The sequence below is a fragment of the Setaria viridis genome, chromosome 1, assembly GCF_005286985.2.
Source record: "Setaria viridis chromosome 1, Setaria_viridis_v4.0, whole genome shotgun sequence".
In the NCBI taxonomy this organism is placed as follows: Eukaryota; Viridiplantae; Streptophyta; class Magnoliopsida; order Poales; family Poaceae; genus Setaria; species Setaria viridis.
In genome coordinates, this window is record NC_048263.2 from 25,178,832 (window position 1) to 25,205,651 (window position 26,820).

General features: G+C 47.2%; 1 protein-coding gene across 1 annotated transcript; it reads right to left on the minus strand.

The window, feature by feature from the left end:
• Window positions 1-2,009: 2,009 nt before the first annotated feature.
• On the minus strand, window positions 2,010-4,427 carry LOC117838843 (probable BOI-related E3 ubiquitin-protein ligase 3). The gene is made up of 3 exons (XM_034719063.2): window positions 3,870-4,427; window positions 3,355-3,775; window positions 2,010-3,228 (listed from the first exon to the last, which is right to left on the minus strand). Exons 1-3 carry the CDS (start codon window positions 3,929-3,931, stop codon window positions 2,719-2,721), a joined length of 993 nt encoding a protein of 330 aa, XP_034574954.1. The 5' UTR covers window positions 3,932-4,427; the 3' UTR covers window positions 2,010-2,718.
• Window positions 4,428-26,820: the final 22,393 nt, after the last annotated feature.

Sequence of the window (26,820 nt, forward strand, 5' to 3'; positions counted from 1 at the left end):
TCGGTATGGCGGTCTCGTGGACCCTTCTACATTTGGCTCTGCATAGGAGTTATCGCCTCGATTCCTAGCTCCTGGAACCTGGCGACGAGCCTACTGCCATCACTTTGTAGAATTTGGATAGGTGGCAGTGACACGGGTAACGGGTTTACGAGTTCGATGGACGACACAGGCCCAAACCGGGCAGACGACACAGGCCCAAACCGGCCTGCTTGTTGCTAATTGCTAGCTAGGCCCGTTTCAGTCCCAAAGAAACAAGCCGGTGGGCCTGTCAGGCTGTCAGTGATGACTTACTTGCACCACCATCGTGTACTCGTGTTACATTTACACGAATGCCTCTGTACGTCCCTTGACAGTATGACGGAGGAAACCGTGGTCATTTTCAAGGCACCGTGACCTTACAGGCTTGCGCCACTAGGCAGCAGCGTGTGAACGCCGTAACGGAGCTGAGCTGACCAGTGAGGCTCAGGCTGGCTTTCCTTTTCATACGGACTCCTCCACGGCCGGACTCGACTAGTCGGATCCCAGTATCCCATTAGTCCGTCACCCCGGTTGTACAGTAGTGCCTGGCCTGCAGCTAGCTCCTCCACGTTGTTCGTCTTGTACAGCTCCGATCACCGTCACGGGCGCAGGGCAAAAACGAGACGATCGATAGCCACCTCCGACCGTATTCGGCGACTTGTCGCGCGTCGCGTCTTGGTGCGTACATGATGACGAACAGCGCACAAGCTTGGGGTCACTCACGTGTACGATCGCGCTACACGCCCGGGCAAGGCTGCTGTAGGAGAAACCAAACACGAGGTCGCAACGTGCGCGGCAATTCGGCCAATGTGTGACAGATCGCGGTCAAAAACTCCGGCCGGCCGTCGTCGTCGCTCGCGACCGGCCGGCACTCGCTCCACCGTACTGCGCGCATGCAGTTTGGTTTTGGTCCGAACCCACCGCGTCTAATTTGGCGTTTCAACGGCCCAGCCTCGCGCATATCCTCCACGTCGTCGATCATCGCCTCGTCCGGGAGCGGCGGCCGCCGGCCCCCTCCGTCCGAAACGGCTCGTCTCGAACGAAAGCCGCTTTGGCCGATGCCCGTCAGGCGGCTGTCAGCTAGCGAGCGACGCCCCGCGCGCGAGCGCAGGTCGTGCTCCGGCTTGACTAATAAGCTGAGATCGATGGGAACCCCCACGGCCCCACCCGGCCGCCCCCGATCACGGCAGCGCGACAGCTGACGCGCGAACTGGTCCGCCTCGTCTGCCCCGGTGGCCCGGTCCACACTCCACAACGTGCTTTTCACCGTTAGAGCGGTGACGATGCACGGGCAATTGGCCGGCATCATGACATGAGCTATCATGGGCTGATGGCTTATCCAACACACTTGGAAAGTAAGTAATGGATCATGGATGGCCGGCCGGCCGGCCGGGGTTGTGCCACGAATCCTCGTCGTCGTCATCGATGCTCCGTTTTGACGTGTAATTCAACTGAATCAACCGACGCTCTATCCCCACACCTAATCACGCATTCACGCATCTCCTGCCTGTGCAGGCCGATGGGACAGCGTCACAGCGACGGCGACTCCTTGACTGATGGACGCCACTAGCTCGGAGCTGGGCATGTTCATGATGATTAACGCTACATTAATCCCCCGGCCGGAATCTGACGGCGACCAAACAAGCCGCCAAGGTGCTCCGTGCCATGATTGACCCTCTGACCGATGAACAGGTGACCGGCCGGACCCGGGCGGGCCGGCCTGCCAAAGTAATCGAATCGAGCCCTGCCTTCACGACACCGGCACTTGTTCCTAAACCCGAATCCTACACCCCCGATCGGGTGCAGCGTGTTTGGTCTTCAGTCGTCTTCTCGTGAACTGACTCCACTCTAACCTTTGCCCCTCTGATCCTGATGTTTTGTCTGTACGTTTGGATCACTCATCTGTCGTTCAGAACAAACTAAGACAGTTCTGATTGATAACTAAGTGTTCACACATATCTGCATTCCAGATGTTTCTCCCAAACCAAAAATATCCGGCAAGATGCTCTTTAATTTCACTGGTTGGCTCGATCCATGGCACGAAAAGTCCAATTAGGAAGAAAAAAACAAGTGCAGAGGCCTGAAATTCACTCGCAAGACGCTTGCGCTTGCATTGATGCTGCGACAACGTACCAATCCAAGTCGTGAACATGACTACACTGTCATCTACCACAAACTCAAAGACGTGTACTACTGAGGCATAGGCGCATAGCTTGTTTATCTTATCCGAGCTCCTACGCGACAGTAGCAACTCGGAACCGCCTAGATGTTCACGCATGGCCTGCATAGCTGCATTGCATCACGCATGTTATGTCATCGTTTTCGGAACCGGCAAAGGTGCCCATCACCCTTCCTCACACGGGCTGCGTCGCTCGCTGCCACTGACGGCCGGTCGGCCGGTCGGCCTGCTTAGCTCACGGCAGCAGACACGCGTGTGACACTGTCACCGACGGTCGGTCGATCAGCTACCTTGCGCTCAGGAACGACTGTATCTGTGCAAGCTCGTCCATCTGTTACGGTTGCGCGATAAAAACTTTCATCAAGCTCAGAGTTCACACTTTGCTGTCTGTAGATCCCTAGATCAGCACCAGTGAGGCAGTCGAAATGTCCTCGAACCCAAATGCTCACTCCCATTGCATTGGTAAGATGGAATCTGAGCCTCCTTTGAAGCAATGCGGTGGGACTCGCCGTCAACAGTCATCAGGAGAGGAGGACGTGGAGCGAGCCGTTCTTGGTGGCCGCGCACACGGGGCAGGCCTCGGCGGCCGCGTCGCACCCGCTGCACAGGCACAGGTGCCGGCATGGCAGCAGCAGCACGCACGCGTCCGCCGCGCCGCACGCCCTGCACGCCCTCGCCCGGCACCGCGCCTCGGCGCCATGTTCCTCACGCTCGAAGCAGCACGACCGCGCGTCCTCGGCGTCGCCCTCGCCCTCGCCCTCGGCGGCGCACGGCGGCTGGAGGACGTTGTCGAGCGTGGCGCGGAGGCCCGCCGCGACGGCCTCGTGGCTCCTGGCGACGTCCCGCCACGCCTGGCCCTCGGCGGCCGTCCGCCGCAGCTCCTCGTCTAGCTCCGCGTTGCGTGCCAGCGCGCGCTCCAGATCCGCCTCCGCCGCCCGCAGGCGCCGCGCCGCCGCGCGTTCCACCGTCGCCACCACGGCGCGAGCGTGCCGGCGCCGCGCCTCCTGCAGCCCCGCCCGCAGCCGCTCGGTCTGTCCGCGCAGGAACGAATCACGAGAACGGGTTCAGAATCAGACACCGTATCACGAGTACCAGACCGAAGAGATAAGTGAAACAACGTTCGCGATCGAACAATGCGAAGAAACCGGTGGACGCACCTCGATGCGGACGATCGCGTCGATCTCGACGCCGTGTTGGTAGAGATGGGAGAGGAAGCCCTGCGACGCCGGCGCGGTGCCGCCTGGCGCGCGGCCGCTGGTGGAAGCGGCGGCAGAGCAGAGCACCCTGCTGCTCTGCACATCCCCCGCGGGCGCGAACGCCTGCGGCACCGGCACGGGCGGCAGCAGAGCGTGGTGGCCTTCCAGGTCCATGATCAGGCCCGCGCCGGCCACGTCACCCACCCGCGAGCGCTTCCTCGGCCCGATGTCGCTGCTGTTGTTGTTGCAGGTGAGGTCGCTGAACACAGTGTCGCCGCCCACCGCGGGCACCTGCCGCCGCACCACGGCGGCGAGCTGGTGGCCGCCGCAGCCGTGCTCGCCGAGGAGCGCCGACGCGGTCGTCGCGGTGTCCAGCGCTGGCCTGCGGAACACACAAACGCACGCGCAGGTGATGGATCGAGACGAGACGACGTTGTGGAGGAGGATAAATAGGAGGGGGTGAAATGAGGACGAACCTGGTGACGGCGCGGGGGTCGTGGGGGAAGGCGTGGGCGGCGTACTGCGCGTGCACGGCCATGGAAGGAGAAGGACGGATGGCGCGGGGATCGGAGGTGGCGGCAAGGATGGCGCCGCTGGGCGGTGTCTTACTAGACGTTGAATGGATGATGATCGATCATGCAGTGAGCTCGGCGGTGCTCTGCTCGGGCGACGACGAGCAGAGCACGATGGTGTTATATAAGGCAGGGCGATGGATTTAGCGGTGAGGTGATGAGAGGACACGTCGACGTGCGTGGCCGCCGGACCACGACGACGTACCCCTACGTCGGATGGATCGTACGTATCAAGTGGAGGCGACAGATGCTGCTGTTTTAGCTTGACGAGGCGGGAGCATCGGCGTGAGAGAGCGTGTCTGGTGTGGACAGACAGGCAAGGAAACAGGTGGATGGACGGTTGATTGGCGAATGGCGATCGCGGGGATGCGGTCATGCGGATGCCTCTGCGGCCTCGCCTTTTTATCTTGCTTTTTCTCTGCTCCCGTGCTTTAATAATTGGATGGGTTTGCCATATCCGCCGGGGCTTTGCTCCAGCTTTCTGACGCAGCAATGCCAGCAATGGTGAAGGGATGTGGGATTTGGCACGAGGGGCCTGCCCTACTCGACTCGCGTCTCGCATGTGGCGAGGAGTGCTCCATGAGTGATAAGTCCATGTTGATCTACCTTTTCAATTCAAGCTATAAGGAACAGCTTGCATGCATGGGTGCATCCTGTTCCTTTGCTTTCAAGAGAAGCACGAACTTGATCGGCCATTTCGATTGGAAAGTGAAAGCGGGGAGGTTTAATTTGAGCGGTCAAAGGCAAGCACCGTGCCCGGGGGACAAAACATACTACTATAATAATCGACAAATCTAGCATCATCGTCCGGGAGCAATGCACCGCTCAAGCAACGGATTACGCGGCGAGGGGACAGGAACGAGGCAGAGGCACCCACCAGCCACCAGCCACCGCCAAGGCCGCCGGTATAGATGTCCGTTCGGGCCGCCCGGCCCAATCCGGCATGGGCCCAGCATGGCCCGCTATTTTTCGTGCTGGGCCTGGCCCATCACGACGACTCCTTCGTGTCGTGCCGTGCTAGTCCACGGGTCTCACCGGCGGCCCAAGCATGGGCCCATAAGGCCTTTTTCGTGCCGAGTCAGCCCGAAGAGCCCGACCATTTTGACGTGCCGTGCCGGCCAGCAGCGAGAAAAAACAATTCACCTAGTCAGGATAAAACACCGATTCACAATTTTAAACTTTGAAGTTCATCAGACATTCAAAATTTCAAGTTCATCACAGATCACACATTCATCACAGATCACACAGAAATTCATAATAAATATAGATAGAGCTGTTAACACTTTATCTATGTGATCAAGTGTTGGCTGTCTTATTAAAAACCTTCCTAGGTAAAAACTCACCCTTGTGAGAAAATCCTAGGAAGGGAAAAGGAGTACAGCCAGCTCAAGTTCAATGGTCAGGTTGAATTCAACATTACAGACACACAGACAGACATAGAAGTATAGAATTAGAACACCAATAGGCAGTCAGGCAACAATCCAATAGAACAGGGTTCAGCTTCAGCCTTCAGCTTGCTCCTGGGGTAGATCTAGAGGTGCAAGAAGGAAAAGTGTTGATAATTAAAAAGTGTTTAGCAATTGAAGTTGAAGAATAGTTAGGTATTAACTTACTGACTAGCTTGGCCTTCATCTTGGTCTTGGTAGGGGCTTCTGTATGTTTCCTCAGTTCATTGATCTCCTTCTCAACATCAGGTTGTGCCCTTGCATCTCCCAACTCCCAATCCTTGAGGCAGGTCAGCATCTCCACCATCTCCGGCAACAACCGCCGACACCGCTTCTCGATCACCCTGGCAGTAAGACTAAAACAAGATTTTGAAGAAACAGTGGAAACTGGAACAGACATCACAGTATGAATAGAATATGATAGGATAGCTTGTGCTCATGCCACCAACTAAGTATGTTGAAGTTTTCTCATAGCAAGTAATAGTGTCACTGTCCAAGTAGGATGACAACTCAGAAGCAGGAGATATAGGAGGTGTAGATGAAAGAACAGGAGAATCACCTAAACCAGATGGAGCACCAAAGATCTTACCCAATGCAGTTCTTTTCTTACTAGTAGCAGCTGTAGTTTGAGAGGGTCTATGCATCCTAACTGCACCAAACTTGTTTTCATACTTGTAAACAACTTATATAATTCAGTTCTAATGTTAATGAAATAAGAAGAGTAATCAACACCAACTGTCTGAGAAAGAAGCTGAAGAATATTATGAAAACCTCTCATCTTGGCTCTAGGATCCAAAATGAATGCAAAGGAATATAACAGAGGTATGTTCTGCCAATACTTGAGAAACTTGAGCTTCATGGGAACAACAATATTTCTGAGCAGTGGATCACTCTCTTGGCCATGCAAATGACCAACAATCTCAATAATATGATGCAACATGAAATGACTTTTTGGATAGTAAACACCAGATAAAGCAACAGTGGAATCATAAAACATTTCAAGGAACAACAAAATTTTCTCAGCAATTACCCAATAGCTTTCAGTCAGTAGTGGCTGGCCATTGTGCAAACCATAATAAGTAGAAATAAAGACAGAAAAGATAATCTTATATGGTAGTAGATGTTTGAGCATGAGATATGTATAATTCCATCTCACATCCATATCTAAACCAAACTTACGAGGGCGTACCCCCTTGACAATGCAGAAGTTATGGAAAGCTGCAATGCGTTGGTTAGAAGAGTTCAAAAAAAAGATTGCAATCTTAAAAGCCTCATGATAGGATTTGATCCTCTTCAAACCAGACTTGACTATGAGACTGATAATATGACATGCACAACGTTGATGCAAAAGACCAACAAGTGCTTTATCAGAATCAGAATCAAGAGGTTCAGAATCTGGACCAAGATAACCAACAAATTTGGGAATGAGTGTGTCCATGGTAGAAGTGTTAGCAAAAGCATTATCAAGTGTGACAGAGAAAATCTTATCCTCTAAACCAAATTCAGAAACTACTTGTTCAATACGTTCAGCAATGTTAACACCAGAATGCGAGCAATCAATCAACCAAAGGGCAATAATTCTCTTCTCTAATTCCCAATCAGTAGAAACAAAATGTGCAACAACACTAAGGTAGTCTTCCTTAGCATTGCTAGACCAAACATCAGAAGTAAGATAGATAGAAGAAACAGAAGACTTCAAAGTTTCAATCAGAGAAACACGATGCTCGGCAAAGTACTTGGTAAGATCTCTAGAAGTGGTCTGCCTAGAAACTTGAGCAAAACGAGGGTTATGAGCACGCTGGATGTACTTCTCAAATGCCTCTGTCTCACCAAATCCTAGGGGTAAATCAAGTCTAGCAATCAAACGACACAATTCCTTATGAGCAAGATCAGACTTGTATTCCTAATTACTAATTGAGCCATCAGAATTGAATTGAAGTTGTGACTGAACAAGAGAAGAATGGTTTTGTTTAGCAAAGCACATCTTCCGGTACCAGAACAAATGGCTAGTACCAGCACAAGATCGGCCAGTAATAATCTGAGAACAATGATGACACTTGGCAACGTACCTCATCTGCTTCCCGTTGGTGCTTTCCTAGAACAACTCCTCAAAGTCGTTCCATGCAGCAGATCGCTGCTTCCCCTTGCGGACACTGGTGCCCGTTGAGGTAGTCGGCGTAGAAGATGGGGTAGAACCTCCAGCACCGGCAGCATCCACATTGACGGGAGCAACAAAGCTACTGAAGAGTGCCACGGCTCCGGCAGCCATGTCGTCCTCATCGTCGCCTACAAGAACAAGAAGAACAAGATTAGGAACAAAAGGAGGGTTAGGATCAGAACAAGATCAGGAGAATAAAAAGAGGATCAGGAACAATGGTGCGCCTAGCAGCCCACAAGCCCTTAGGTGATCGTTGATGGTGTAGTTCTCGTCCATCACGATGACCTCGTGTGGCCGGCGATAGCTTCCTTCGGCATCCCTCAACCACTCCTCAACCGCTCCATCCCTCAATGGCGCGCGACACCCGACGGATACCTGCAAACAGGAGAACAAGATCAGGAACAAGAAGAGGATCAGGAGAATAAGAAAAGGATTAGGAGGACAAGTGGGTACCTGCGACGCTGGAGCCCGGAGCAGGAGAAGATGACGGGATGATGAGATGCCTAGAGGATCTGTGAGAGGACGAAGGCCAACGGTCATGACACCACAGCCGCTCCGTCCCTCCTCAATGGCGCGCGGCACCCGCCACCCGACGGTCGACGGATACCTGCAAGAAGAGGATTAGGATGATCTAGATCTAGGAGAACAAGAAGAGGATTAGGAGCATCTACAATTTACCAGCGACGCCGCAGCCCGGAGCCGGAGAGGACAACAGGAACAGGATTAGGAGAACAAGAAGAGGATCAGGAGGATCTAGATCTAGATCAAGAGAACGAGAGTAGCGGGTCGGCGGCGCGGCGGTGCTGGCGGATCCAGCCGAAGCTGAGAGAGGCAGAGAGAGAGCAGCGGGAGGTGGCGGCGGCTGGCAGCAAGGCAACTGGGACGCGGAGGCGCGGAGAGGGACTGCGGGTGCGGGACGGGAGGAGGCGAGGAGCCGGGAGCAGAGGAGTCGAGGCGAGGTCGCGAGGAGGCAGCGGGCGGAAGGGATGAGGGGTAGGGTCTGCGGAGGGGGCACATGCGAGAACTGGGGAGGGGGGTTAGTTATATATGTCCCCACTCCCGACCGTTGCTAGGTTGGGTCAGGCCGCCAGGCGACCATTCGATAGACGGGCCGGTAACGGGCTGGCCATTCGATTTTGTGCTGGGCCGTACCACCCGTCGGGCTGAGGCACTAGCCCACGCCCGGCACGAGCCATCGGGTCGGCTAGCCTGAGCCCGAGGAGTTACGGGCTGGGCTGAGCTTGGGATGGGCCAAAAAATCGAGCTTCGTGCTGGGCTGTCGAGCTTCGGGCTGCATGGACATCTATAGCCGCCGGCAGGGCGTAGCCTACCGATGCATGGGGCGCATTAATTATTTGCGGATCTCAATAATAACTGACTTCAGCCCGCCTGCATCTCGTCGACCGTCTTCGATTTGCTGCCTTTGTTGAAACGTTCAACGGTCCAAATATAGGTCGTCTTCCTGTTAGGTGTTTATTAATCACGGTCGACGAATAAGAGCTGCTCAATCTCAATATAACGGTCCACATCATTTCTGCTTCGTTGGACCATCGCGTGCCCTTAGGGTGTGTTTGGTTGAGATGTGGCTTTTGAAAAAGTAGTTGTGAACTGAGGGTTGTGGAAAAGTTGTTATCTGAGAAAGCTGAAAGCCATTTGGTGTTATGAGTGGACCCCACATGTCATTCACAATCCACCCCACTCAACTCCCTCCCTTCCTCACTGACAAGTGGACCCCACTTGTCAGCATCTTCTTCCCCCTGGCGGTACACAGATCGGAGCCTCGCCGGTGGTTGGGGCGGCGGCGGCAGAGCTCGCGCTCCCGCACCCTCCCGCGCCGGAGAAAGGGAGAAGGAGAGCCGTCGGGAGAGGAGGGGCCCAGGGGAGGTGCGGCGCCGTCGAGAGAGGAGAGGCCCAGGGCGCAGCTGGCGAGAAGAGATAGCACGGTGAAATTGGGAGCGGTACGCCCGCGCACGGCGCGGTGTTTTCCGGCAGCAGCGGCGGCAGAAAGACGGAGGATGCAGGCGCATGGGCACTAGGAGCTTACTGGGTTCCGTTTGAGTTGTTCTCAACGTTGGGGGTGGCTTGGACGGTGATGCTCCACGAGCTCGGGGCCGGCGGCAACGGCGGCCGCGGGATCCTCAATTCGTGCCCGCAAGGTGGCTGGAGCTCGTCAAGAAGTGGCGGAGGTGAGAGTTGGGGAGGTGGTCAAGCTGCGGGTGCGAGCTATTGGGCTGCGGTGGCTAGAGGAGGGCAGATTTTCCCGACGGATGGTGACTGCGCAGCTCGATTTTCTTCTTGGCTGGAGGAAGAAGAAGGGAATGAGAGAGGGAGAAAAGGAAGCAGAGTCGGCACGGCTTTGAAGGAGGGCGAGGCCACCGCAGCGGAGCTCACGTGCGCCCGCAGGACCATGGCTGGAGAAAAATATCCGGAGAGGGAAAAAACGAAGCGGTACCTCATAACAAGTGTCAGTCGGTAATTTCTTCGAACCTGTGAAAACCAAAAGCCTAAGAAAGCACCTCCCCACCTGCTGCCAGAAATGAACCGGTTGAAAGCTGTTTTGTGTAACTTTGTACCTCTTTAGCTGACTTTTGACTTTTTGGAGCAAAAGCAAACTCCCAGAAGCTTTGGGACCTTGGCGCCGGATCGGAGTCATTTCCATTTGGCCCCGGTCGCCAACACCGCCGCTTCGCTCGGTCCCAAGGCCCGCAGCCTGAGAATCAAATAAACCTTCTCTGCTAGGAAGTCAATCCTCGACGCTAATCTTCTATAGCGTCAGTTCGGTTATAGCCTTTCCCGAGTTTCCGTCTTGTGACGACCGAGAAACAGGAGGTGTACTAAGCAAAAGTTGGCAGCAGCCCCCACAAGGATTTGACCTGCCCTGTCTGATTTGTGTACCGTATGGGCGTATGGCCCGTCACATGTGAAACGTCACGCTACAGAATTAGTCCCCGTAGCTCAGAACGTTCACAGTATAGTTGGGTCCGTGCCCAACATTACTCCAATTCCCAACATGAGTGACATATATGTAGCTGCATGTGTTTGCTTCATTGCTTGTACGGCGATCATGATCTATCGAGCGACAGGAGCAGAGGATGCATGCGAGAAAGTCATGGCTCATGGTAAAGTGAGAAGGAGCTCGGTGGCTCAAGCGATCCGTCCAGATTCTGGGCAGTTTTACACTTTTATTACAACACATATCCGATCAAATCATGCATGAAGAGAGCAGCATAAAAATGTGCATGTGTATGTCAGTGCACGACTCACGATCCCATCTTTCTCCGCGACCACATGGCACTGTACCAACGTCGCCGGTACGCGCGTACAGGTGCTGTGCAGCCCGTACGATTTTACATGTAACATGTTCAACCTTCCCGGCCATATCTAGCTAGCCCCTCATGATGTACACGTACCCTACCCGGGCCCACCCATGATTTCAACGGTCCGGAAAATGTACACGGAGGATGACCGCACCGCACGCAACAGAGACGAAACGACGACGACCCTAATGCATAGTAGCCATATCTAACGACGTACTGTACCTACTTAAATCTGAATGCACTTACGTACGAGATGCTGGCGACCAACGAAGAGTGTGCGTTCGTCTACGGCCGTCATGCACAGTGGTCGCTTCGTACGAGCACTAGCAGTGGCCCACCATATGCCAGTACGCCCGGCCCGAGCATGGGCGTCGCATCGCCACCCATCCATCCACGATCGAAGTAAAGCACAGTGCGCCGCGCACGACGGCGACGGCTCGCTCGTGCTAGCACAGTGCGCGTCGTCAACGCGTACGCACACATGATCGTACGTGACCGATCGACGTACGCGCCGGGGACGGAGCACGCGTTGGCTCTCGAGCGCGATCGCTTTTGCATCTACATGGCTCAAGACCGGTCTCGGGTCGTGGTGCCGTCGTGGCGAGAGGTGCGACCGGCAACCGGCGACGACGATCGATCGTCGCGGCCAGCCCTACGCCGGGCCGGGGCGCTGTGGTTGCGTCGTCGTCTCTGTCGACGACCGACCGATCGCGCTAGATTGCTCGCCATCATGCTAGCTTTGCTCGATCGGGGAGTCGGGGTCCCGGTTTTTGCGTGGCGAGTGGCGACCGGCGCCAATGTGCGCGCCGCCGCCGCCGCTGCTGCCACAGTTGCAACAGAGATGCGCCGCGGCGAAGTCGCTACTGTGTGCAATGCGGGGTTCCTACGTGTGCTTGATAAGTAATATGGCTTTAAAGCCTATTAGATCTGACTAATAGGCTCAACTTATAGGTAAATAAATTTAACATTTCGAAAGATTACATTTAATATTTTCTGAGAAATAAATCAATATTTAGAAATACTACATTCAACGTTCAACATTTTTCACAACATTCAACATTTGGACAAACAAGATTCAACATTTGGACAATCAAGATTCAACATTCTAATTTTTCCGCATGCACAGGTGCAACCGACGGCGGCGCGCGGCCGGTGGGCCCGAGGAGCGGTGGCGCGGCTTAGGGGTGGTGGCAGGGCACGCGAGGTCGGCGTGCCCGTGGCAGCGATGCTCGCGGCCGGAGGCGCCCGCGGTCGCGCCCGCGGGTGCGGCAACGGCGTGCAGGGCCGCGTGCGGAGGCGGGGCAGCGCGGGCGTCGGGCCACCGGCGAGCTCCGGGGCGGCGGCACGGGGCAGGGGCGACGGCGGCGGGACAGGGGAAGACGGTGGAGGTAGTTAGGGTTGAGGAGTGAAGATGCATCCAACAGATATTATCGTGTGCACGAATCTCAAATACTAGAAGAAGCCCGGATCGGAGTGGGTGGACGGAGGGAGTGCGTGGGGTCGTCTTTGTCCATGACCGGCGCTGGCACGTCGGCCACAGCCCATATGCACACTGATGGCCCCGACTCCTTTTCTTCCGTGCGTGCGGATCATCACGAATCAAATGAACTGGGGGCAAAATAAAGGAACAGATTTTCTTGGGCTGGGCCAGGTAGTGGCTACATCGCCGGACGATAGCACTAGTTTCATCTAGTTTTGTTCTAAGCCTAATAAACTATGCTCTAGCTGTAACGATGTTCCTTTTCTTTAAAAAAAATACATTAACATATATAAATATATTATTGAAATATTTGTGATTTAAAAAAACCAATTGAATCTTACTATTACTGATTGGAGGCTCCCATGAAGCTACCTAGGAATCCTAGGTGGACAATCTAGAAAAAGAGAGAAACCCTAGAAATTCTCTCAAAAAAGTAAAACATCTAGCCATCAATTTGGTAGGCTCAATCATTATAGCTATTGGTCTATTATATTTTCTAAAAAAATTATCCACCTATGCCATTATGAAAATAGTTTAAAGTAACCCCCTAAATCTATATCTAAATAACCCACTCCGCCATCGTATAAAATAAATTAAATGAACCCCCTAATTTTCATATAAATTACCCACCTATACCATAATATCAAATAACCCCTTAAATGTGCATATAAATTGCCCACTACTAACATTATATTCACATATGCTATTATTAAAAATTCAAATCCAAATCACCTTCATTAAAAATATGCCCAGAGGTACATCAATATATGATTTTAAATTATCTATTTCTTACACTATTAATATAGAAAATAATAATTAAGGTGTGTTTCACCATTTATAAATATATAGAGGAAGTGATGAGAATATAGATTTTCATGTTAAAATATAGCTCAAACTTGGAGTTCATTAAACAAATTCAATCGCATACATGCGATGCAAAGTGAGAAACAAGAAAGATTTTAAATGTGGATGAAAAAGTTGTAGAGTAATTACTAACTAAAGTCTATCACAATTGGTTGTATAAGTATTGTGTTAGCATATTTAACAAATGAGAGAGAGTTCAAGGTAGCAGTTTTGATAGTAAGCTATGTGCCCTTATTTTTTAAAATTGGAAACGGTGCATTAACTTTTACAAGACGCGCTATGAAATTCTCACAAAATTCAAAAACATTTGTCCCCTAATAATCATAGCCATTGGTCTATTATATTTTTTTAAAATTACCCACTACTATTATTGTGAAAAATATTATAATGGCATGGATGGGTAATTTTCATAATGGTGTAGGTGGTAACTTTTTCAGAAAATTTAATAAACCCTAAACTAATATTTAAATTACCCACTGCCGCATTATAAAAAATTAATTTACAGTAAACCATAGTATTTGTATAAATTATCCATACATGTAATTATAAAAATAACTTAAAATTCTTTTCTAAATTTATATCTAAATTACCCACTATTAAAAATAATCTAAAGTAAGCAGCTAAATTTTAATCTAATTATCTCCATGTTTATTGTACAGAAATATCCAAAAGTAAACAAATATGTGATTCTAAATTATTTATTTTTGTCGTTGTTTTGACCGAAGTTAGTAGGGAAGCCCCTACGTATTTTTTTATAATTTTTTTATTCCAGACCTGTTTAATTCGCTCCAACGGGGAGTCGAACTCGGGCTTGTTGGGTGCTAGTCAGTTGCTCTAACAACTAGGCTAGATGCCCTTTCGCTGTTTTTGTCGTTGTTAATATAGAAATACTAAGTTAATGTATATATGCATGATGTGTGTCACCGAGTAGATCATTTATAAATGTATGAGAGGCAGCGATGAAAAATACTGATTTTTAATATTAAATGTAATGTATAGAGGTGCATTGTAAGATGAAAAAGGTATGAATCTGGATGAAAAAGTGTATAGAGTAATAACCAATTAAACTCAATCAAAACTAGAGTATTTTAAGAATAAATAAAAGAGTAGCATATAATTGATTTTGATTATTAGCTAGAGAATTTTATTTTAAATAATTATAATTTTTTAAAATTATTAGCCCGTGCAGAAGCACGGGTTGATGAACTAGTGATATTAATGTTAATGTTGGTGCTTATTCGTGAAAACTTCAAAGTTAACAAGTTTCACTTATGATACTTAGAATATAGTTAGAAAGATTTATAATTGGAAACTTCCCGACTGGCAGAGGCGACCAAACTTCGAAATCTACTGTCACGGCCTGTTCTACGGATCAATGTCTCGTCACTCGTCAGTTTGCATGGCATGCATGCATACGTATACGCTCAACATGCATATGGTGCTCCTCATCCACACAGTGCAACCTTTAATTTTCATCTCACTTTTATCGACCTGCGCAGCGCGCTTGTACGTGTGCGTGGGGTTCCACACCGTGCCAGGCATGGCCGGCCTGCGCGCAGGACCTAGTAGACCTTACATGTTACAGCCTTACAGGCTTAACAACAGCAGCAGGGAAGCCAGGAACCAGGAGACCAGGGCTGCGAGCCAACAGATCATGCACGTCCATGCTAGCTACCATCACTAGCTGCCTGCTTCTCAGGTCAGTGGCAGCAACAGCAAGAGCAGCGCCGGTAAATTAAAACAACAAATATGCAGCTGGTCAGTGGTCATACTGATACAGCAGGTCAGCAGCTGTGAGCAGCATGCCGGGATCCACAGCCAGCGCGTGCCTCAATCGATCGGGCTCCTCAAAAGCCAAAAAAGAGATGACGGCACGCACGGTAAAGAAATGAAGAGGACGTAAAAAAGCTGATACAGCAATACTGTGCCATGAGCCGACGGGCGATGGCGCTCCTCCGGTACGAAAGGAAGAAAGCTGTGCTAGTGCTACTCGTACAGCTACAGCGACCAGCCATGGTGCTGCACTAGTAGTAAGCTAGGGCAGTGTGCGCGGCAGCTAGGTGGATCGTATGGGATCTCCTCGTGCAAGCGCACAGGCACGGGCATGCAGTGTCGCCTGTTTGGTGACGGTGTTCACGGATCGCTTCCTCACCCTGCGCGCCGCTCGCACGCGCGCTTGCTTTTGCTTTGGTCGCCGTGTGGTCTCGGTCGGCCGGTCACCGGCGAGTGCGCGATGATGTATCATGTCATGATGCTACTGACACCACCCTTAAGATAACGCCCACTGCTAGATGCTGTACCGGCCCATACGGCGACAGTAACAGTACGAGGCCTGTCGGCCACGTAACCGGATAGTAAAATCCTGTGTGATCCGATCCCATCGTCGTCGCACTTCGCACGTTTCTGCTAGGCCTGACGTGAAATGGTGCATGTGGAACGAAAGCAAACGGCGGCGGCGGCCACCAGCGTTTATCAATCAACAAAGCAGCTACCTGCCAAGGAGTGAAGTCAGTCGATCTCCGCCCGCCACCTAACATTGGGAACTAGCTCCATCGAGATCTATCCACATATAATCCACTTCTTCACTGGTACGTTTGCCAGTGACGTTAATAATATCGACACATTATCCTTCCAGATCGGCACTGATCTTCAGCTAGCACTTGCAATAATAATATTGAGACAAGCGCAGCACATAAATCCTTTCCTGAAAACAATAACCCGGCCGGTCATGACGTCTCGGCATAACTGACCGTCTGACCGAGCAGCAGCTGCGCGTCTCAGCCGGCGACGTACGTGCCATCGTTTCTGCGTGCGCGCGTCCTCATCTTTCCGGGGGTCACGCAAAGCATGCGCGCCCACTACCGGCCGGCCGGCACGTACGTCCAGTTCGATCGAGATCGATGGTGGCGTCGGCGGTGGACTAGCTGCTTGGTTTTCGTATACAAAAATTCTCCACTCCGGTGTACCAATTGCTTCGATGAGGTGAAGGGTGATGCGGCCGCCGGCTGCTACTAGCTCCTGCCGTCCAACCCCCAAGTTTCGTGGAATGGTATAGGTGTGCGCAGTGTCCATGTCTGTTTCGTACCAGCTGTCGCCGGACCTTATTATGCTCCTTAATTTCTGTCACGTCTCTTTCAATCTTTTGAATACAATCGATTTCGATGATGTTGACGAAGAACGATGCTGGTGGTTATCGACTAGTATATGTGTGGCCAAATATACTGACGGAATAGTGCAATAATTAAGGACATAGAAATAATCGGTTGCGTCACGTGAGTCACGTCATGTGATCGTGAGTGTGGCTTTGCAGCGACCGTCGGCCAAATCGATCGTACCCTTACCGCCTTATTACGTCGTACGCGTCGGTTTGATTAGATTCGAGGCTCAACGTTTTTCCTTGCTGCACGCGTTTGTAGCGACGCGGAACGTGTCACTACTCATCATGAATTAATTGCAACCCGAAATTAACTTGACCATCGTCTCTTTCAGCAGAATGCTTCAGCATTTCGGTTTCGGCCTCGGAACCCTTTAGTGCTTCTTCTCATTATATGTTCCTCGTAGATCTTTGTCGTCGTCATCAAGTAACGCGTTTGGAGATCCACATATAAATTCAATAATTTAGTTGGCATCATCCTAAACTGAAGGTCAGAAAGGTACTCCGTTTGCTTGTAGCTCCCTATGTCAAACTGATGAATAATTATTATAAACCCGACTACTTTGAAATTTGGAGTAGAAGAATTTCCTGCCTAATATAATACCAGTCCCTTGTTTTTCTCAGGTACTCCTACTAGTACCACTAGGCGGCGGAAGTTTGAATGCTGCTCCATCTTGATGCACAGATGCAGGGCCAGTACAGGACTGAGATGATATTGCTGACTGCCTGACTGGTACTGATGATCTCTGGCGCTTATTGTTATTGTCCATCCTCACGCCGTGACTGCAACACCGGCCAATTTTCCAAGGTTGAAGAAACGCGAATTCCAATTCGAAGGAAGCAATAAATTGTACGGAAGTTCAAAATGCAAACGCTTCGAACGCACACATAGATGTCGTCTTATTTTTCATCGTGTATCAGCACAGGCAGAGGTGGAATTTTTTTTCCGACCGGCTAGCGTCCGGACGTCCAATCCAACGCTAGTCGGATGGTGACGCACCCTAGGAGAACTCCCGCCGCAACATCACACCCGTCGTTTTAATGTTGCATGCAATATTGCCACGTCCCCCAACCTATTTGCATGTGTTCTTCTTCGTTCCTCTCCCCACGGCACGAGCTCGAGAGCAAGTGCGGCGCTCTCGATGAAATCCGCTGCCGGGAAGACAAAAACCGGTGGAAAATGTCGCATCTCCTCTATCCCCCCACAAACCACCACCAATTGTTGCAAGGAACCCTAGAGATCCACCACCATTAGTGTCTGTCTGCTCAGGGGATTTGAGCTGCGTCCATTGGGGCTTGAGCTCCGCATCAAGGCTGCAATTTGGCATTAGGGGCGCGGTTGCTTCACACCAATTGATGTCTCAATTTCCACCACAGATTAGTAGCCTTCGACCCATATGCATCTAGGATTTTTTGTGCTTTTGCTGCATAGACTCGATAGGATCTGTATGATATAGGTTTTTTGAGGATTTTTCAAAGGTATGTTCAATCCTTGAGGCTTACATAGTAGATAGAAATCGTGTTTGTACATTCGCAACATCTGATTCAGCCTTTCGCAACATGGATTCTGCAGGTGTGTGTTTCCCATCTGCCACATAGTGCAACTAGCTTAAGGAACAACAGTGGCAGATGTTGCAAGACAACATGGAGATTACGAGGGAGCTCAAGAAGACTCAACCGAAGTTCTGATTTTACATTATTTTTCTTTTTAGCATTAAGTTGAACATGTGAAACATTAAATTATTGATATTCCAACAATTGGTTTGGTCTGCTGCAACATGTTGGTGGCCTGTTCGCACCCAAAAGGTATTGTTCTTAGTGAAGTTATGTCAGTGTTTGCATGATGTTCTTAGTGATGTTACAATGCACATGTTTGCCTATTTAATTAGGGATTTCATTGGTTAGCTGTGACTTGCAACATTTATAATGTAGTATTGAAACATTGAAAATAAAGTATCGAAACATATGAAAAAATTAAATAATCATCGGAGTATATATCATATATGTTGATATGCCATAAGCCAATCTTCAATGTTTCAAACATTTTTCACTAATTTTGCAGGTAGAAAAACAGTTCTGCATATTTGCATGGGATGAAGCGGGATGAAACATTCCATGGCCATATGTGAAACATAAAAAAAACATTACAGACACATGAGTATGCCACCATGTTGAATACATAACCAAAAGACAGATAGAAAAAGGTATTATAAAACATATGAAAACATTGAGTGATAGATAGAGAGTAGGGATAATAACAGCTGAATCATCATGTTTCGGGATTGCAATATTTCAATATATTTTTTGAGACAATGTCAGATACCTAACGCAACATAATCTGGCACGTGACGGAGAAGAATCTTCCCATCTCTTAGCTGAAATTTACATACTCCATGAGCTAAAATAGAAACATGCTACTGCTAGCTTAGACAGAAGCTAAAAGCCTATAACAAGGGCAGATAGTTCATTAGTTTCCATCCTCCTTGTTGCAATATTTCTTGACAAACTCAGCTGTTTCGATCTTATTTCTTGGAGTTGGAGAGAGTAGTAGTGCCCCAACAACCAATTTCCTGTAATTGAAGATCATGGGCTGCCCAAAAAAAGTAAGGTACACAAGCATTAGCTAGAAATATTGCAAAAACTAGAGAGCGTTCATAAAAAGGATGAGAAAAAATACAGTAGGGCAAACAATGGTATGCAAATTGCTGGCTCGAATGTTGTGTCCATCTTCTTCCCATTCCATGACTCCATATAAAGCATTGTGTACAGACCACGATCATTCCTTAAACACACAAAAATATGTAGCAAAAAATAGTGAGAAACATGCATTAATGTAGAGCATTGCAACATGGAAGGTGTGCAACTTACAAAGTTCTTTGCTGCAGGTAGTCCGTGGGAAACATCCATTATATTAAAACATAAACATCTTCTTTTGTAACTCCTGCTAGTATAATACTATATTTGCAACACAAATGAAGCCATATATGCACTGTGGATAGATTCAGAAAGCCATAGTATCATAGCAGATATGACAAAAAGAACATATCTAAACAATAGAGGTATGTGTCATGCTAACTAGATACAAAAGATTGAAATGAGCTGTAGATGTTTCACAAAGAAAAACAACTTTGTTCCATGAGACAAACCACTACTAATCAGGAATATTTATTTTATTTCATGACACAGAGCAAATAAACATGGTATATTTGCAGGCCTAAAATCATACATAGACTAAATCTGCACCAAAAATCATACATCCGATCAAAATCAAACATCACAAATGCATATATAAGATCTAAATCACATGGCAAAAACCTAAAAAAACAAATTATTGGATCGATCATTTTGACAGTACATGGCTCAGTTCATGGGTAACATGGGGGATCTAAAAATCTCGCAACATGAATTGGGGGAATCTCATGCTAACTATGTGAAACTAACTGAAAAATAAGTACATATCCCACCATTTCTGCTGAACATGAAATATTGCAACATGAAGAGTATGAGTGGATGAAACTGGATCCTAAATCGAACAAAATCCCCACCCAAATACCTGCAAAATCAAGCCACTAGATGCAGGGAACGTATGAACTCAGTAAATTGTCTTCGGGGATGAACCCCTAAACCTTAAATCGAACAAAATTACAACCCAAATCTGCACAGACTAGTGAACAAGATGCAGGGGCACGATGAACTCACTGGTTAGCCTCACGCCGTTGTTCACCTTGGCCTCAATCGCATCGCTGGCCTCAATCACCTCACTTGAGGCAGGAAGGACCACCGGGGCCGCCGTGGCGGAAGCCGATGGCCGCGCAAGGCATGTGCACGTGCGCGAGGAGACACTGTGCTCCTCCAAGTCAGCTTGGCTCACGAGCGGTGGCCTCCGCCACTCTCCTTGCCGTCGGCCGGGGGGCTGCCGGCCGGGGCATCGGCATCGTCGCTATGGAATCGCGTCGGGTAGTCAGGTGAGAGAGAAAGGGAACGGGTAGGGGAATTGGCAGGTGGCATGTGGTAGAAGAAGTTGCTAGGGAGAAATATACACGAGGTAACTCACAGCCGTATGATTCAGATACGGATGCAGACAGTGGATGGCGCGTCCGACAAAAGGATAGGGCGTCGGACGCCCTAACCAAAGCATTACCGATTTTTTTTAAAAGATTGAGGTGGCATTTTTCTTAGTCTCGTTTTGCATTATAACGTGTTTGGTTAGCACTCTGCTCTCATCATGTTTGTGCCGTGCTGGCCTGACAAGCCTCGGCAAGCATAGCCCATGGCACGTGCTAAAAATTATATTATATCTCGTCAGCAAGCATAATTTATTCGTACAATCAACATATGCATCCACACATTTTGTGGCAAGATGAGAGAATAAGATGAATAGGATGATAAAATCCGAAAAAATGATTAGTCTACTTCTATTGTGGTGTTAGCTACTCAAAACATCATGTTGTCTTGGTGTGCCATGATGCACAAAAGGTACTTAGGCTTGCAACTTTTTATCCCAATGACTTTTCAAGTGCTAATTGATGAAACTTGATACATATATTGATGATGTGACTATGTGAGAGAGGATGCTAGACTCCAAGGCCTAAACAATCTTGGTGAGCTCTCTATTAAGGTTGTTTTGACAAATGAAGAAACATGATATTTATGATATGGTGTTCTTGGTCTTTAAATTGACATTGGTTCTACCAGTGGCAAAAAAGTGTGGAAAAAAATTCTCTGCAATGGGTCTAGTGAAGAATCATTTGAGAAATCGTATGGGTGATAAATTATTGAATGATTATTTGCTCACTTTTATCAAGCATGATATTTTCTGTAATAGTGTAAGTGAGGATGACATGTTTCACACTTTTATGGACACACGAGTAGGCGTAAAGCAAAAGCCTTAAACTAGACTAGTATCGTAATCTTCTATATATATAATAACCCTTTGAGAAGAAATTTAATTGAGTTTCTTAAATATGTTACTGTACTTTTCATTATTTTATACTAGTCCATCAACCCATGCTCCCGCACGGACTAATATTTTTAAAAGCTATCGTATTTAAAAATTATTTAGAAATTAGACTCCTAGCTAATAATCAAAATTGTTTACCTACTACTCTCTCAATTTTTTAATACTTCAACATAGTACTCATATATATCAATAGATGTATACTTATCTTTATTCAGTTGTGATTGATTTTTTAATTACTAATTACTATATACACTTTTCTATCCACATTCACATTTTTTTTCATTTGTACCGCACCTCCATACTTTATGTTTAGCATAAAAATCAATTTTTTTTATCACTTCCTCACATACATGTACAAAATGGTTGATGACACCCATCATGCATTTATACCTTAAGCTTAGTGTTTGTATATTAACAATAATATAACTAGGTTATTCAGAAATTTCTGTATAATGAACATGAATATAATTAGATTAAGATTTAGTTGCTTACTTTAGGTTACTTTTAATAACTATATACATGGTAACTTAGATACAAATTCAGAATGGCATTCTAAGTTATGCTTTATAATGATATGTATGGGTAAATTGGATAAAATTATGGGATTACTTTATATTATTTTTTTATAATGTAGGGCTCGGTAGTTTAGATATAGATTTAGAGGTTTACTTTAGAATATTTTTATAATGATTGTGGTGGGTAGTTTTTTAGAATATAATAGACAAATGACTATGATTATTAGAGTTTATAGGATTGCTATTTATGATTTTTATGAGAATTTTTGGGATTTGTCTTTTTTTTTTCTAGCATGTCTTGTGAGAAGTAATACGGAGTCTCCCATGGAAAAAAATAATTCCACATTGCTACAAATCTATTACCCTGAGCTACCTCTCATTTATTGAATATTCGAACACAATACTTATATAGATATATATACTTGTTATCTTCATCTGATTGTGCTAGATTTTAGTTATTAATTACTCTATAATATTTTCACCCACATTTATAATATTTAACTTTTCACTTTGCATCACATGTATGTGCTTGAATTTCTTTATTGGACCCTAAACTTGAGCTATAATTTTAACATAGAAATCTATATTCTCATCATTTCCTCTATATTTTTTGTAAGTAGTGACCCACATCATACGCATGTACCTTAATTATTATATCAGATACCAATAAATAGAAAAATTTTAGAATCTTATATTGGTGTATATTTTTAATGAAGATGATTTGAATTCAAATTTTGGGTTTCCTCGTGTTATTTTTAATAATGACATATGTTAGTAATATAGATGCAAATTTAAGGGGTCACTTTAAGTTATTTTTAAGTATTAATGGTGGGCAATTTAGTTTCAAATTTAGGAGGTTATTTTAAATTATTTTAGATGAAGATTAGGGGTTACTTTAGTTTATTTTATATAATGGCAGAGGTGGGTAATTTAGATGTAGATTTAGGGGGTTACTTTAGGTTATTTTCATAATGGCATAGGTTGGTAATTTTTTAGAAAATATAATAATAGATCCAATGGTTACGATGATTTGAGTCTATGACCATATCTTTTGCTTTTTTGTGAGAATTTATAGTATTTCTCTCTTTTTCTAGAGTGTCCAGCTAAGATCTTAGCTAGCTTCACCTAGCGGCTTCAAATGGAGCCTCCAATAAGATAACATATTGTTACTGAATTGCTATTAGTATTGCGTTTTGGAATTTTTGGCCAGGTCTACCTTAGATTCTAATCCTGCCACTCTAGCTAGTAAGATCTCATCAATGTGATGACACATCGATTTCTCTTTCAACCGGGTCCACTTCAGCTAACCTTGTCAATTTTTGGTAGCACTCACAGACACACGGTAGACCTATATAGCCGTACGACCCGCCGGCCGGGTACGTTCGCACCTCGCGCGCATGATGTGTTCTCAACGGCATCGTATTCACGGCCGTCTTCACGGTGTGTATGCACATGCATGCAACGTAAGGCGGCAGCAGAGTAGCAGATGTCATCATGTCATGGCCGGCAGGTTGTGGTTGCATGTCAGCAATAAGAGTGTACGTGTGGGTAGTGTTTGTTTGCGATCATGTAGTACGATATTTTGTGGTCAGATGGTCAGTTCAAACAAAACCAGGAGGACCACGTCACGAGGTAATAAAGCACAGCTAGATAAGTGCGTGATCGACCGATGGCCGACTAATAACTACCGCCGCTTGTGTTTCACATGCGTGATATATCATGTCAGACCAGAGATTATAGTCGTGCGTCGACGGCGACGGAAAGTACGTCGCCGTAGCCCGTAGACTGCGCCTGCATCGCTCGATCGCGCGCTGGATAGGGACCGTGACCAATCGAGACCGCAGGGCACTCGGGGCAAAAGCGCGCCCCGTGTCCGTGCTGCCGGCCGGCCGGGATGAAGAGAACGACGCGCGCGTGCGTTCGTGCAGATCACCGCCAGCCGCCCGGTGGCCGTGCCCTATGGCCTCTGTGGATGCACGGCTTGGTGCACGATCCGTAGCTAGCAGCGTCATCACACCAGCCACGAGCCGGTACTGTAGCTGTAGGCCGGCCTGTAGACCAGCAGCAGCCTCCTCTTTTTCCTGCTTCCTTGGCCGGCCATCGCACAGTTTCAGCGGGCCAGCTGCAGCTTTCCTTTCGTCTCTTTTCTTTGGCTTTCGAGGAGGGCGCGCTCGATCCAGACCGCAGGCCTGCACCGTGCTGCTGCTGATGCTTGTTGCCAGCGGCCTGGGGCGGGCCGACGACTGGTGATGGTACGGACGTGATCTGATCGCCCACAGCCACAGCCCTGGCTCCCCGCTGCTCCTGCCTTCGCATGCATGCAAGAGCAAGATGATAAAAGTGAAAGAGAAAAGGTAGCCCTGTGCAGATTAGGATTGCTGTGTATGTATAATGTTGAACTAGATATGCTGGCCCGGAGAGGGCCCTGCCCCTGCTGGCCGCCTCACGAGGCATCGGAGCGGTGCAGCCGTGCAGGCACTGGCAGTACTACTCCGTAGGAATCGTACGTGAGATCATGCATGCACGGAAGCACCGCACGTCCGGAGGATATGTACGGGTTTTTAAATAATTTTTGCTATGCACCGTATGTATCTAGATATATAATAATATTTATTAATTAAAAAATGTAAAACGATCCATAATTTGAAATGGAATGGAGTTGGAGCGAGTATGTCCGGATGAGCCGACGAAAATCATGCATGAAAAGAATCGTCGTCCCTGCGAGCCCGTGGAGTGTGGAGGCCGGGACCCGTTGATTGATCGTTGCAGTCACGCCACGCGCGCTCTGATAACAAATACTGCTAAACACGACGCCGGCGTCCTCGCTCGACCATCTTAAAAGGAGTCAGGGCCACATCCACGTACGTACGTATGTACGGCAGGGTGGCCCCGTGCCCCCATCCCAATTTAAACATGAGCTGATGAGCACTGTCCCTATGGAATCGATGAGATGGACGGACGAAATTGCCGACGAGCTGGTCGCCTGGTCCCGGCCGGCAACTTTACAAAATCGCACCCCGAGCTGTTTACGCACGCAGCGGGGCTAGCTGTAGTCTTGTTGGTTATTAGCTAGTCTCGTTATAGAGTGCAGCGATATGATGTTTTTACACATCATGCGCCATCCATGTCGCCGCTGCAGCTGCCAATAATCTCAGCACGTACGGAGGCACGGAGCAAATGTTTAGGCCCCGTTCGGAGAAAAGAAGTAAAGTTTAGTACCCGTCACATCAAATATTTAAATATTAATTAGGAGTATTAAATATAGGTTAATTACGGAACTAATTGCATAAATGAAGGCTAATTCGCGAGATGAATCTATTAAGCCTAATTAGTTCATGATTTGACCATGCGATGCTACAGTAAATATGTGCTAATTATGAATTAATTAGGCTTAATAGATTTATCTTGCAAATTAGCCACGGCTTATGTAATTAGTTTTATAATTAGTTCACATTTAGTCCTTCTAATTGGTATCATAAGACTGGGCAAAAATAACCAAAACCAAAAAATTGAACCGAAAGAACCGGAACCAAAAAATTCGGTTCCTTATTCGGTTCCTGACATTGAGGAACCGAATAACCGAAGAAAATTCGGTTCCTACTCTCAGTTAACCGAATTAACCGAAAGAACCGATTACATGAATCATACTTCACTTGTATTTGTAAGATTATGTTTGGTTTACGTGTGGTGTTTCATATTTGAACTACTATATATTTGTGTTACTATATTGCTATTGTTCCCTTATAAATTATTAATATTGAAAATGGATATAGCGTTGCATAAATTTGCCTTAGAACAAATATATTTATTGTTGTCTTGACCTCTTCTCAAAAATTACGGTTAGTTCGGTTAGAACCGAACCGAAATAGAACCGATCGGTTTCTATTTTATAAGAACCGAATTTCTTCAAAAACTGAGGAACCGAACCGAAACTGAACCGAAAACCGAATGCCCAGTCCTAGGTATCCAAACATCCGATGTGACCCGAACTAAAAAATTAGTCCATAGATCCACACCCCCTTAGTTGGATAAGTACACGAAATAAGGTGTGATTGCATACATGCGCGCACAGCTGGTATGGTTGCGGTAGCCCTGCTAAATGGATTGGGTTTAATGGTTTTAATGAGTTGGTTTTTTGTTTGAAGTTGTTTAGATTGGTTACTAATAGGCTGATTCGTAAAAAAAGAGGAAATAGTTTGGGAGTGGTTTAGAGTGGTTGCTTTACTTTGATTCACAAAACAAGGATTCGATTCTTGATGTGGGCCTATATATAAGTCCAGCTATACTTTTTCGCATGAAGTAGCTAATTATTAAACTAAATTATCTCCAACAAATTTCAATTAATTTCGTTAAAATTTGAAAGTGTGATGGAGGTTTTAGTTCGAGGGTCCGACTCTTGAGGTGAGGCCATATATATGTCTAGCTATACTATTTTACACAAAGTAGCAGACATTTTAACTGAGTTATCTCCAACAAGTTTCGATCAATTTCGCTAAAATTTTAAAGTGTGAACGTGAGGTTTTAATTCTAGGGTTCGGCTCTTGACGCGGGATCCACATGTATGTTTAGCCATACTATTTTACACAAAGTAGTGGGCAGTCAAATTGAGTCATCTCCAACAAATTTTGATGAATTTCGCTAAAATTTTAAGGTGTGAACATGAGGTTTAAATTCTAGAGTCCGGCTTTTAATGCGGGGTCCAAATGTATGTTTAGCCATACTATTTAGCATAAAGTAGCGGGCAGTCAAACTCTATCATCTTCAATAAATTTCGATCAATTTCGCTAAAATTTTAAGGTGTGAACACGATGTCTTAGTTTGAGACTTCGATAGGACCCACATGTCGGACTCACATTTATTTCAAATATATACGAGTTTTTTATATGAGCCCATAGGTTTATATAGCAAACCATGATTTTTTATAGCAAACTCATGGGTTCTATCAACTAGTAGGGTGGATTG